General features: G+C 37.8%; 1 protein-coding gene across 3 annotated transcripts in view; it reads right to left on the reverse strand.

Moving 5' to 3' along the window:
* Lonp2 (lon peptidase 2, peroxisomal) overlaps positions 1-14,072 on the reverse strand; it is a 112,056-nt gene that overhangs the window by 88,511 nt on the left and 9,473 nt on the right. For 2 of the 3 annotated variants that reach the window (XM_004873897.4, XM_087199358.1), the window contains exons 3-6: positions 12,659-12,790; positions 11,084-11,206; positions 8,560-8,723; positions 7,449-7,543 (exon numbers count right to left, since the gene is read on the reverse strand). The exons of the other annotated variant lie outside the window; for it this stretch is intronic. In XM_004873897.4, coding sequence (XP_004873954.1) covers positions 7,449-7,543; positions 8,560-8,723; positions 11,084-11,206; positions 12,659-12,790 — 514 coding nt within the window. The remainder of the gene's footprint in view (positions 1-7,448; positions 7,544-8,559; positions 8,724-11,083; positions 11,207-12,658; positions 12,791-14,072) is intronic. 3 annotated transcript variants of the gene reach the window in all.

A 14,072-nucleotide genomic window follows, 5' to 3' on the forward strand; every position in this document is an offset into this window, starting at 1 on the left:
GTGTGTGTGTGTGTGTGTGTGTGTTGCAACACTGAGGATTGAACCCAGGGCCTTTGCATTGAGCTACATCCTAGCCCCCTTCTTAAAAATATTTCATTTTGAGGGCTGGGGATTTAGCTCAGTGGTTCCTTCGCCTGCCTCACAGGCGCAAGGTCCTGAGTTTGATCCCTGGTACCAAAAAATAAATAAATAAAATTTTTTTTCATTTTGAGACAGTGTCTCACTAGGTTGCCTAGGTGAGTCTTGAACTTTCAATCCTCCTATGTTAGCTTCCCTTGGTGCTGGGATTCCAGGCCAGCACCACTGAGAGCCAACCAACCATACAGCTACTCTTATTAAATCAACAGTAGTTTAGGCAATCAATCCACTATTGAACTTAATTAAATCTCATATGCAAATTAACCAGTAACAGAAACAAATGCAAATAAAATGGTTCTGAAACTCACAAAAGTAAAACAACATATATCTTATCCCAAGGGAAAATATATATATTTATATATACAGCAAGACCAAAAAAATTGGTATCATACAGTTTCTCTCTACAAGAGAAAAAATTTCTACTGAAGATAAAAAGAATTTAAACTCTTTGTAGGCAAAAAGAAAAGCTTCAAAATGATAAAGCTGTTCTATTGTTACTCTGCCTTTATAGGTAATTATTTATTTTAGAGAACACAAAAACATTGTTTATTGTATGGATTTGGCACTTACAGTCAAATACCTCGAGGTGTTATTATGTTCCTGAGAAATAGTCAATAAATGTAAAAATTGTCTGACTACTGGTATTGACAATTCCATATTTCATCAATTACAGAAGAGTTCTACTTTTTCCAAAATCAAGCAATAGGCACTTTCACATAGCACCTTGTTTCCTCCTTATTCCTAAGACTTAGAGATGCAAGTTCAGTTTCTAAACAATACAATCAAAATTCTAGGGTATGAACAGTAGATTTCAGAGCAAGGAAAGTTATCAGTGATAAAGACAGACATTATATACTACCAAAGGGGTTGCTTGCTACCTTTGCTACCTTGTGTGCGCCATGCTGTTTCTCCTCTGTGATGTTTGCCACCCCAGCCTCGGAGCCAGCCGATTATGGACTGAAACCTCTATAAACCATAAGCGCAATAAACCCCTTCCCCTCTAACTTCGGGTGTCCAGTATTTCATCTCAGCAACAAAAGACAAATAACTAACACACAAATTTGGTACCAGAGAAGTGAGGTCGTTGCTGTGACATTACCTGGCCAGGTGGCTCAAAAGCCTTTGGAACTGGCTCGTGGGAAGCGGAAGAATTAGGAAAGATTGGGCAGTGTTGGCTACAGAAGGAGCACTAGAACACATCAGGCTGTTCTGTATGGAGATTCTGGTCAGAGCACACAAGACCAGAAGGCTGGTAACGACCAGGCTCGGGAAATTTCTGCTGGGAAGAAGGACTGCATTGGCTGCTGGACTCCAAATGATGTGTTATAACATGGCAGAAAGTTTGTCTGCATTATGTTTGTGTCCAGGGACTGCGTGAGACTGAGATTAGGGGCAGTGGACTAATTAATCTTGCAGAAGACATTTTAAGGCAGTCGAAATTGAGGCTGTAGCATGGCTACTCTTGGGGGCTTTTAGCCAGACCTATGTTGAGAATCAAGAGCAAAGAGCACAGCAGAATGATTTAAAATGTTTTGAGTTTGGCCAGAAAGGAAGCTCCAGTAAAGCTGTGGACTGCAAAGATGGAGCAGAGGAGATCTTAACTGCCAAGAAGGAACAAGAGAATAGAAAAGATGGCCTGGGGGCATCACAAGAAACAGCAGGATTCCACCTTTTGCAGCCTCAAAAATTGCAAAAGTGAAGGACTTTGCTTTGAGAAGGAAACCTCAGCACCAGGTTCCAGAATGGCAGCAGGCACACCATGTTCCAGAATGGCAATGGCCTAGGGAAGCTGCTCCAAAATGGCAATCTAGGGAAGTTGTACAAAAATGGTGGCAGCCTAGAGAATTTGTTCCTTGAGATTGGGTTCAGAGTGCTCAGTGATCCAGATGCTCAACCCCTACAGCCAAGAGAGAAGGAAGCCTGGTTACAGCTCCAGCTGGCAGCGGACCGTGGTATCACCCACATGGTGCTGGCTTTAGGTGCCTGCACAATGCAAGAGTTGGGTCAGGAAGGCTTCCACCCAGATTTCAGAAGAGGGCCTGGGAGGCCAGGCAGTGTGTGAAAATGTGAGTGGGAAGCTGAAGGTGCAGTGGAAAGCCCAGAAGTTTGGAGAAGCCAGGAGTGTGGATCCTCTGAGGAAAACTGCAAAGGCAGAGCAGAGGTGGCCCCAGAGAGAAGCTATGGTTGCTAAAACCACTAGAAATGCCATAGGGGTGAAGTCATCCAAGCCCTTTGGAGTTCACAACTTGCCACAGATTCCCTTGGATGTTGGAAGTGGAGCTGTGGAATGTAATGTTTGGCTTGCTGGATTTTGGACTTGCTTTAGTCCCATTCCTTTGTATTCCTCTATTTGTACCTTTTGGAAAGGTAATGTTTACCTTGTGCCATTGAATGTTGGAAATGTTTCACTTTCTTTCCATTTGTACAGGGGCTTGCAACTAAGAGTTTGCCTTAAATTTCACAGGAAACTTTGGACTTGGACTTTTAAGCAATGCTGAAACTGTTAGGACTTTGGGAACTCTTTAGAGATGGGCTAAATGCCTTTTGTGTAAAGAAATGTACACTGAGTCTTTGGGGGACTAGGGGTTGAATGTTATGGTTTGGGCCTAGATGTCCCCTAAAAGCCTCCTGTGGTCATAGGCTTGATCTAGAGTGTGTGAAGGTGGAATTGATTCACGATGCAATGCTAAACTCAAGGGCACTAGGATTAAGGGTGTGAGAGCTACCCACCCTAAGTAGCCTGAATAAGATAAAAGGGGCAGAAACAAGTTGATAACCCCCTTGGTGCCTTTGCTACCTTGTGTGAGCCATTTTGTTTCTCCTCTGTGATTCATGTTTGCCATCCCAGTCTTGGAGCCAGCCAATTATGGACTGAAATCTCTCTGAACTGTATGTGAAATAAACTCCTTCCCTCCTAGAAAAAAAAAAAAAAATTCTAGAGTGTGACATCAGCAAGATGGCGGAATAAAAGGTTCTAGCCCTTATCCTGCCAAAGAAATACAAATTTTGACAACCATCCAGTACTTCTGAAAGTATTAGCCAACAGATCTAAGAGGAAAATCTAAGGAGAAATACAAAAATTTTTTGAGACAAAAATGGAAACAAAATAAGAAAACTTACAGGATATAAAGCAGGAGGAGTTCTAAGAGAGAATTTTATAGCACTAAGTGTATACTTGAAGAAAAAAAAAATCTCAAGTAAACAACCTAACTTTATACTTCAAGGAACTACAAAAAGAACAAATGAAGAAGCCAAAGGTTAGAAAACAGAAGGAAATAATAGAGATCATTATGGTAATAAATGAAAATAGAAAAACAATAATACAGAAACAAAACATCAAAAAAAAAAAAAGGTGATTTCTTTTTTTGGTACCAGGGATCAAACTCAGGACCTTGCACTTTTGAGGCAGGCATGGTGTCACTGAGGTAAATCCCTGGCCCAAGAAACAGTTGATTTTTGACAAACTTTAGCTAAACTAAGAAAAAAAAGAAGAAGAAAAATAAACCTATGAATGAAAGCAGACATTAAAACTAAGTACCACAGAAATACAAAGGGTCTGAAGAGACTTCTAGAAACAATGGGGATCAGCAAATTGAGCAACCTTGACCAAATCCTACAAACATGCAACCTATACCAAGACTGAATTAAGAAGAAACAGGAAAGCTGAACAAATCAATAAAGAATATGAAGGTTCAATCAGTAATCAAAATCTTCCAAAGAAAAGGCTAGGACTAATGGCTTCAGTGGTGAACTGTGCCAAATATTTAAAGAATACTTAACACCAATCCTTCCTAAATGATTCCAAGAAATTAAAGATAAGGGAACACTCCAAATTCATTTCACAAGGCCAGCATTACCTCCAACACCAAAGCTAGATAAGAACACTAAAAGGAAAGAAAATTATACGACAATATCCCTGATGAACATTGATGCAAACATTATCAACCAAATACAGTACTAGCAAACTCAGTCAACAGCACACTAAGTGAAGTAGGCACCCTGATTGCATGGAAATTATCACTGAGGGTGCAAAGACAGTTCAACATGTATAAATCAGTAAGTGTGGTACACTACATTAACAGTATGAAGTATAAAAATCATTATCATCTCAACAGGTACAGAAAAGGTATCTGACAAAATTCAACATCCTTTCATGACTAAACAATCCAACAGAAAGTACAGAGGAATACATTTCAACATAATAAATGGCATATATGACAAGCCAACGGCTAACATGACACTCTATGGGGAAAACCTGAAAGCTTTCAATCGAAGATCCGGAGCACAACAACGATGCCCACTCTCACCACTGCTACTCAAGCCAGTACTGAAAGTCCTGGCCAGAACAATTAGGCAAGAAAAGCAAATTAAAACCATCTAAATTAAAAATGAAGCCATTAAATGGTTTCTGTGGATAACATGGTGATTATTTAAAGAAAACTCTATAGACTCCACTAAAAAATTGTTAGAACTAATAAAAGAATTCAGTAAGGTTACAGGACAAGAAAGTCAACATACACATCTACGAGAAACAAAAGATGACATGAAACTACAAGGGAAGCTATTAAAGAAGAGGAAGGGGGAGTAACAAAGAGATGAATGAAGTGTTACACGCATGCATGAAGATGCCAAAATGAATCTGACTAGTCTGCATAACCAATATGCACTAATTAAAAAATACAAAAAGTCAAACAAAACAAATTTTTGTTTCTACACACTAATAAACTATAAAAAAATTAAGGAAGAAATTGCATTTACCATAGCATCAAAAAGAATAAAGTATTTATGTATAAATTTAAACAAGCGTGTGAAAAACTGGTACAGTGTGTAATGAGAACTCTAAAACATGATGAGAGAAATTAGACACCAGTAAGTGGAAAGATAATTCCATGTTTATAGACTGGAAGATTACTGTTAAAATGTCCATCCCAAAACAATCTTCAAATTCAGTGCAACCCCTATCAAAATGCCAACTGCATTTAAAAAAAAAGAGAAAGAAAAATCCTAAAATTCATATGGAATGACAAAAGACCCCAAAGGACAAAGCCCTCTTCAGCAAGGAAAATGAAGCTGGAGGCATCCCACTACTTGACATCAACTTCCATTTACAAGTTTACATATTACAACCTATCGTAATCAAGAAGTATGGCACTGGTATAAAAGCAGCACACAGATCAATGGAAGACAAGAGACAGGCTGGAGATAAACTTACCTATACTGTATGTGGTCAACTCATTTTCAATGAGAGCACCGAGGATGCACAATAGGGAAAGGAGAGCCTTTTCAAATAAGTCTGTTAGGAAAACTAGAGAGTACATGCATGAGAGTGAACCTGGACCTTAATCTTACACCACGTATACAAATCAACTAAAATGGATTAAAGACTTAAACATAAGACCTAAAATCATACAACTCCTAGAGAAAAACATGTGAAAAACTCCTTGATACTGATCTTGGCAATGATATTTTCAGATATAACATGAAAACAAGATAAGCCAGACTTGGTGATGTTCACCTCTAATGCCAGCACTCTGGGAGGCTGAGGCAGGAGGATCACAAGTTTCAAGTTTGACCCCAGCCTGGGCAACTCAGTAACCCTGCATCAAAGGGGACTTGGAGGATGTAGGTCAGTGCAAAGGCCGTGAGTTCAATCCCTAGAAATGCGGCGGGGGGGGGGGGGGGGGGAGCAAGACAAGAAGAGCTAAAATAAACAAGTGAGGATACATCAAACTAAAAAATTTCTACACAAAGAAAGTAAACAACCAACAAATGGAAAAGGCAACCCACAGAATGGGAGAAAATATTTGTAGACCATGTATCTGATAAGAGGCTAATATCCAAAATATACAATGAATGCACAGAAATCAATAGCATAAAAAAAAAATAGCCAGAGTGAAAAATGAGAAATGGACCTGAATAAACATTTCTCCAAAGAACACATAAAATGGCTAACAGGCATATGAAAAGGTGCTCAACATCACTAATCATCAGGAAAATGAGGGGTTGAGGACGTGGTTCAGTGGTACGGGACTTGCCTAACACACACACGGCCCTGGGTTGAAGAATCCGCAGCACCAAAACCAACGAATGAACAAAAACCACAGTGAGATATTACCTCATGTCTGTTACGATGGTGATTAAAAACACAAATTGTGACAGGTGAGAATATGGAGAAAAAAAACCCTGCATACATGCTTGCTGCAAGTGTAAACTGGTACAGCCTTTATGAAAACAGTATAGAGATTCCTCAAAAATTGGGGCCGGGGATTTAGCTCAGTGGTTCCAACGCTGCCTGCCCCACAAGTGCAAGAAGTTCAATCCCCAGTACCAAAAAACAACAACAACAACAAAAAATTAAACATAGAACTACCACATGACCCAGCAATTCCACATCTAGATATATATCCAAAGAATTAAAATCAGGATTCCAAATGATAACTGTACCCCCCATTCACTGTAATGTTATTCACAACAGACAAGATTAAAAAACTACCTAAATGTCCATTGGCAGATGAATGGATAAAGAAAATGTGGAAGATATATAGAACGGAATATTACAAAGCCTTAAAAAGTAAGGAAATCTGGTCACTTTCAACACCCTGGTTGGACATAGAGGGCATTATGCTAAGTGAAATTCAAGAGACACAGAAAGACAAATGCCATTTTGATTTCACTTATACAGTATGTGAAATTTTAAATAAACTCATAAAAGCAGAGAACAGAATGGTGATTGCCAGGGATGAGGGGAGACAGAAATGAGGGGGTAATGATTAAAAGGTACCAAGTTTCATTTATACAATATGAGTATGTCCTGGGCACCTACTATACAGCATTGTGCCTTAGCTAATGATGTTGTAAGAGGGTAGATTATGTGTTCTTACCACCACACACACACACCAATGATAACAACACAACAAGAGGGAGGCAACTTTGGATGGTAACAGGTATATTTATGGTTTTGAAGGCGATGCTATCATGGGTGCATTCTTTTTTTTTTTTTTTTTTTTTTGTGGTACCGGGGATCGAACTTGGGTCCTTGTGCTTGCAAGGCAGGTGATGGAACCACTGAGCTAAACCCCTGGCTCATGGGTGTATTCTTATTACTAAAACTCACAGAGATGTAATCATTAAATAGGTACAAGAGCCTTTTGTATTCCAATTACTGTGTACTTCAATAAAGTGGCTTTAAAAATTACAATTAAGTTAACTGAATGATAGGATAGTCAATGGGGAACATCTGAAAGGAGAATGTGCATGAGCTTTCTGCGTGACAACTGGACTGAAAACAAGGTGGTATTTTGTTGGCTCACCAGTTGTGCTTTTGTTCCAAGGAAGTTCCACCATAAGTTCCAAATAATTTCTAGTCAGAGCATATTCTGGCATTGACTGAGGCATTTTTTTGAGTCTGTGGGGAAAAATACATAGCAAACATGCTCAGGAACAGAATAATTCCATGAAAACAAAACACCCAACCATGTCGTCCTTTCTTGGTTAGATATATCATGCATATTTAGTTAAATCTGGGACCAGGGATTTAGCTCAGTGGTTCCGCTGCCTGCCTTGCAAGCGCAAGCTCCCGAGTTCGATCTCCAGTGCCAAAAAAAAAAAAAAAATTAGATAAAATCTGAAAAAAATTAAATATCTACTTAATAAAAATTTTATTCTGTATATTTGCAATATAAAGGACAAACAGTGTCCCATTTGATTCAAAGGTTATCCAGAAAATGGAATCAGCCATATATTCCATTTTGTGATCAAGGTTTCCCTGTATTTTGTTTTGCACAAAGAAAAATTGGTAAGTTTCTTCCCTCTAGAGTTTATAATCTAATGAAAAAAGTGACATGTGACAAAGACAATGATAAATGACCAAACCTTACATCTAAACAAAGTCTGGTCCGTTCTTTAGACAATGAAAAGCCAGTAACAGTAGTTATAACACTTGTTAGCAGACTGTAAGTGGAAGAGGTATATTACTTCTGAGTATTTGAGAAAAAAATTAGAGGAAATAGTGTTAATTCAGGAGTATTAAGAATATTTTAAGAATTAGATTCTGTTGAGGAACAAAAAAGGAAAAAACATTCCACCGATCAAAGGTATAAGCCAAGAATTATGAAAGCCATGACCAAGAGAAGTTGGCAATGGAAATATAAGCTGAGTAGGATGGTTTCTAAGTGGAGTAAGCATAAGAAAAAGATCAGGGAATATAAAACAAATGACTCAGATTTCAGTTTGTGATCCAAAATAGCAGAATCAAGGGTTTTGTTTTGGTACCAGGGAATGAACTTGGGACCTTGCGCTTGTGAGGCAGGCAGCAGCAACCACTGAGCTAAATCCCAGGCCCAGAATCAAGTTTTTAATAGCAACAATTTTTAACATTAATAAGTTAAATGAAAACACTAAGGAACCCCTACTGTGATTTACCGTTTTATCTCTTTGACACAGACTTTATGGGCCTGCTCTGGCATACTGGATGTTCTTATTTTTTTCTCCAGCATGACAATGTCATCATTATCTTCATCGTCATCTTCATCCTCAAAAGTACTTGGGATGTGTGTAATCCTCCTAATAGGGCGTATGGCTATAACCTAAGCAGAAAGTAAACTGTGAGTCAAAATAAATCAGAAATGAAGTACACAGCTACAGGTAAGGTTATGATCAGTGATGAACAAACACTTTTATGACTCTTTAGAGGAACTAAAGTCCAGACTAATCAAAAGGCAGGTACACATGTAGGCAGCAGGCCAATATAAACTGGACATGACCCTTTGGCACATGCATGAGAAAAAAATTCAAAGTACTGCCTACTAGAAATAGAGTATCTAGACACTACCTTTCATTGAGCCAATACTGAGCTACTATAATCCTCATATCCATCATTATTTACCGTCTGATATATGAATAAATCCCATTTTTCCTTCTCACTAGAAAACCTCTCTCTTGCATCTCCAGTCTTTCCATCTCGGGCTCTATTATCATGGACTTCAACACAGAGGGATCTTTCTCCTCTGAAAATGCCCTATCTCACTGATGGGTCCTTCTCATCAGTGAACACTGCTTACTGTCCTTCTGATCCTGTCTGCTTCTGCACAAGTGGCTACAGCCACCACTTCCCCAGCCTCACTAGGCCCAGTGCTGCATAAGCCTTTGGCTTCTGTCCCATCAGGCTAAAGTCATTCTTCCCAATCTAACAGCCCCTTCAGTGCCAAGTTAAACGGCCTTCACCTACATTCTCTTTCTCCATAATCTCTCCATTGTATTTTAAAAGTACTACATGTACTCTGAAATTTTCAACTAATTAATATTATGAATTAATGCCAACCACTACTGGAGCAAAGTGACATACCGGTATTTAATTTATAACCCTCCAGAATTAATTTTTTAAGCTGTGAAACTATCTAATATATTCAAATATAAAAGGTTAAAACATACAGCAAAAGATAAAAGTAATTTTATAAAAAGACTTTATAAAAAGTATCTACTTTTATTCTTACACGCCATTAGCATATAATAAAATATTTCAAATGACAAAAGACCAAAAATAAATTTTTATAAGTGAAATTATTAAAAGCACATCAATTTCATTAAGACAAAAGCACTTTTGTCTTACGTATTTCCCCTCAACTGCTAAAATAGCACTTTTCAACTTGTATTCAAGAATAATAAAGACACACGTTTTAGGCTAACTCTAAACAGATTCTTCTGACTCCTATACCTTCAACTAACCATATCTTTTTTGATCATTTTTTGAAGTACTTTTGAATTTCGTTTTCCAGATACAGTAATCTTTTTCTGAGATTAAGCTACAATTTCTGTGACTTCCAATGGAGAATGTAGATGGGTCTGATTTTCTGCACAAAATGAGTAAAATCAGACATGATATCATGCCAGAACTAATTCAAACTTCTGATGCTTGTTACAGACGGTGTGGCGTCCTGTCACACTGAGTTCTCCTTAGTGATCACTCCTCCCAATCGTGGGTCCATTTCACTGCCCCTGCTCTAGTGCGGGGGGAGGGTGGTTCATGCCCACTCTTCTTTCTCTGTATGCAGTGTATTCTCTTTGATGCAGGAGCACTTCTGTGCTGCTGACCATCAAATACCTAAGATTATTCTAACCTTTCACATAAGTCAGAGTTCTGAATCTCCAAATGCATTCAGAGAACTGCCATTTTCACATTTTATCCACGTCAAATACAATCCTGATTTTAACTTTGCCCAGACAATAAACTTACCAGCTCAGGGTAGATTACAAATAAACTCTATTATTTATAATAAATGCAATTAAGGCATGATAATGGAGAAGGGAAGATTATTTAATAAGCAATGCTGAGTCAAATAAAAATTTGGAGAAAGATACAACTCCTGTCTTCACCTCATTCACAGGGCAAAATAACATGGGTTACAGAGTTCTGTATTTTTTTTTAAAAAATCAACTAAAGGGAAACTAAAAAGCTAAGTAGATACAATATTTGTCAAACCACTAGAGGATAGAAGGCTGTAAGATTAAAAGACAGGAAAAGACTCAAAGTTTGACTACAGGAAAATTTACACTTTTATAAGTTAAAAATAAGTCAAATTATTATACAACACAGTCTTTTTTAGGAAACAATTTGGTATTATGTTAACACTACATGCAGTTTAAAAAGTTATAAGCAAAGACATTACAGTTATTTGCCAATTTATAAAACATGGAAAACATCAAAAACCAAACATGTTTGACAGAAAGGGAAATGATTCAGTAAATTATTCCTTTGGATGATTACTAAAACAAAAACAAAACAGAGAAAATGCTTACATGCTTAAAAAAACAAAAGTTCAGGCATGGAAAGGATGAATTTTACCAGACACAATGAACTTCGTCTTTAGTCTGTTTTTTTTTTTCCAGAAAAAATGTGACTCTCATACTATATAACACTCCCAAAAAATGGAATGAAAGAACTATATACCCGTTTATCATCATCTTGCTTGGGTTTCCTGGTTTTTTGAAGCAATTTCAGACCTTCAATTTGTCTGACAAGCAGTGGAATGGTCATCTTGAACCGCTCCTCCAAACTCACTGCATCTAAAATCTGAGAAATGGGAGACAGTTAATATCATCTCTTTCTCAGAAACACATGCTCCAAAAACAGGCAATCAACAGCCATGACTTAAATTGTTGAGTAAAAAAATTCTATCAGCATTCACAGCTACAGTATGGCAAATAAACCAAACTAACTCATTGGCAAAGTTTTTTGAAATGAATATATGAAAACTAACAAAGATGTGAACAAAAGGGTCTAGATTTTTTCATTTAAAAGTGAAGCTATGTATTTCATGATTAAGAACCAAACACAGTTGATTTCAACTCTTTCTGGGGATTATTTTCTTAAAGCATAGAATGTATCTACATTTGAGGTCTCAACAAATTCTAGATCCAAAATGTAACATTTTTACCTACATGAGGGAATAGCAGTACTCCTAATGGCCCTCCTTACTGAGGGAATGGAGTGCCTGCCCTCTCTGCTCCCCAGGACTGCACACTGGCCAATGCCACTGCAGTCACTCTCCAGCCCCTGCACTCTCAATCCTACTGACACCCGAACTATTTACAGCAATTGTACCTGCTATTATCATTGCCATGTTTAAGTATAAAATGAGCCGATAAAATAAGAGTTGTTTCATGAAAACTAAGTATTTTAGGAAGATTCAATGAATCTTACAGATTGCTTAAAAATACTGTAAAAATAAATGTGCAAGAAAACCTAGAGTCTTAAGAGTATCCAATCTAGGATACTATATTTAGGTGTTTCAAGTTGTCTTTAAAACTTATTTCTCCTGTGTCAGTCAGGCTCCTGAGTGGTGGGATAACAAGTGGGATAACACGTGCCACCATGCCTGGCTTTGAAACTTATTTCATCTTAAAGAAATAAAATCTGAAAAATCACAGATGATCCAGCCCAGGAGTGATTTATATAAGAAACACCGTGGAGAATTCTAATACAGTAGGGTCATATACAAAGGAAAGGCCATGATTTCACATGTTTAGAAAATGGTGAGATGGTACTGTATGTTCACATATTTACATTCAAATTTACTTTTTAATAGAGTCTCAGCGTTACTTTTTTCCATAAATTGACCAACTACGAGTAGCGACTGAAAAGAAATAGGCTGCTTATATGAACAAAAGTATAAAATCACTTTAAAAAGTCAATTTAAGGGCCGGTGATTTAGCTCAGTGGTTCTGCTGCCACCTGCCCCACAAGCGCAAGGACCCGAGTTCGATCCCTGGTACCAAAAAAAGGTCAATTTTTTTTTTTTGGTACCGGGGATCGAACTCGGGTCCTTGCGCTTACGCGGCAGGCTGCAAAACAACTGAGCTAAATCTCTGGCCCCCCCCTAAAAAGTCAATTTAAATGTAAAACCATTTTAATTACTTCTGAGTCTCCAGGAGTTCTTTCCTGAAGTTCCAAATTTAACTACTCACTGTCTGGATCTAAATAAAGTGCCAAAGCAACTCAGCATTCAAGAAGGGAGCACTATACCTGGAGCTTCTCTTTATTGCTGGTTCGGATAATTGAAGTCAGGATGTCTGGCAACGCTTCCCTTGGGAGACTGTCTAAAAGGCGCCTCAATTTGGCAACTGCAGGCACAGACATATCCAACATTTCAACCAACTGAAGAAGAAAAAAGAGCTTTTAATGAAATCTGGCATTATTTGTGAATTTTTAAAAAGTCAGACTTCCACACAGGTTGAATGTTTGTATCTCAGGCTCTGCTTTTGAAAGATCACTGGAACTAGTATCGTACAGGCATCCCACAGGCCTCAGGGGAAAGGGGTACATCCGACGTACCAATCAGAACAAAAAGCAAAAACGGCTCAAAAGCACTGCATACTAATGTTTATGAAAGACTGTAAATTTGTGTTGATTTTTATATTAAACTTTATTTTGGAAAAAAATCAAGTTTATAACAAAGTTGAAGAATAGTATAATAAAGAGTATATGCAACTCCCATATATCCTTTCAGAGTCACCAATTCTTAACATTTCAAAAAGTAACATTTTCTGTCTCTCTCTGTACACACTCACACTATTATGGTGGTTGTTGCATCTGCAAGTAAATTATAGACATCATGACCCTTGTTCTTAAGAAGAGGACATTCACTTATATAATTGCAATCTAATAGTCTCTGGAAATTTAACAGTTGATGCTATTATGATAGCCAAGTAGGAGTTAAAATTCTACACTTGGATTAACTAAATTTAAGCATTGACTGAATAATTTTTAGAAATAAGCAAGCAACAATACTTCCAGAGTCTAAAGTCTAACCTAGAGTTAAGACAGACTAAACTCAGGACAAGCTTTCAGTAACTGTGGTCATCATTTGGGCTACTAAGATTTTCCTCCTCTTCTACGCATATGGTATGACTGTGCTTTCTCACCTCCCTTGAACACAAGTGTGGCTGTGAGTTTTAAGCTGACTCCTGAAATATAAAGGAACAGGAAAAGTTCTTGCTGGGCAAGAGCACCAGAGGCAACCGAGGGGTCCACAACTTCTCTTTCTGCCTCAGTAACAAGAGAAGCATTGTCTGAGATGAATCTCCATGCACCTGGTTCCTGAACTGACTCTAATCGGCAGATCATCACACCCACTAGCTTCAGGTGGGAACCCTAAGCAAATTTACACGTTATATGACTGAGATTTAAAAAAATTTTTATTAGTCCATGTATGTTTACAGCACATAACGATTACATTCACTGTGGAGAGTTGGTACATGTACATAACGTATCTCAATTCTTTTTTCACTCCCTTCCCTCTGCTCCCCTCCCTCTATCTCTTGGACTTTTCCCCTTTTGCAAAAGACCTATCTCCCTGTTTCCTACTATCTATCTTTCACTTTGCTCTTTAATGTATTTATATTTTGGATTTCTCATACATGATGTGATATTTAAGAAG

The sequence above is a fragment of the Heterocephalus glaber genome, unplaced genomic scaffold, assembly GCF_053883595.1.
Source record: "Heterocephalus glaber isolate CG9 unplaced genomic scaffold, H.glaber_assembly_v1.0 deba00001707, whole genome shotgun sequence".
Lineage (NCBI taxonomy): Eukaryota > Metazoa > Chordata > Mammalia > Rodentia > Bathyergidae > Heterocephalus > Heterocephalus glaber.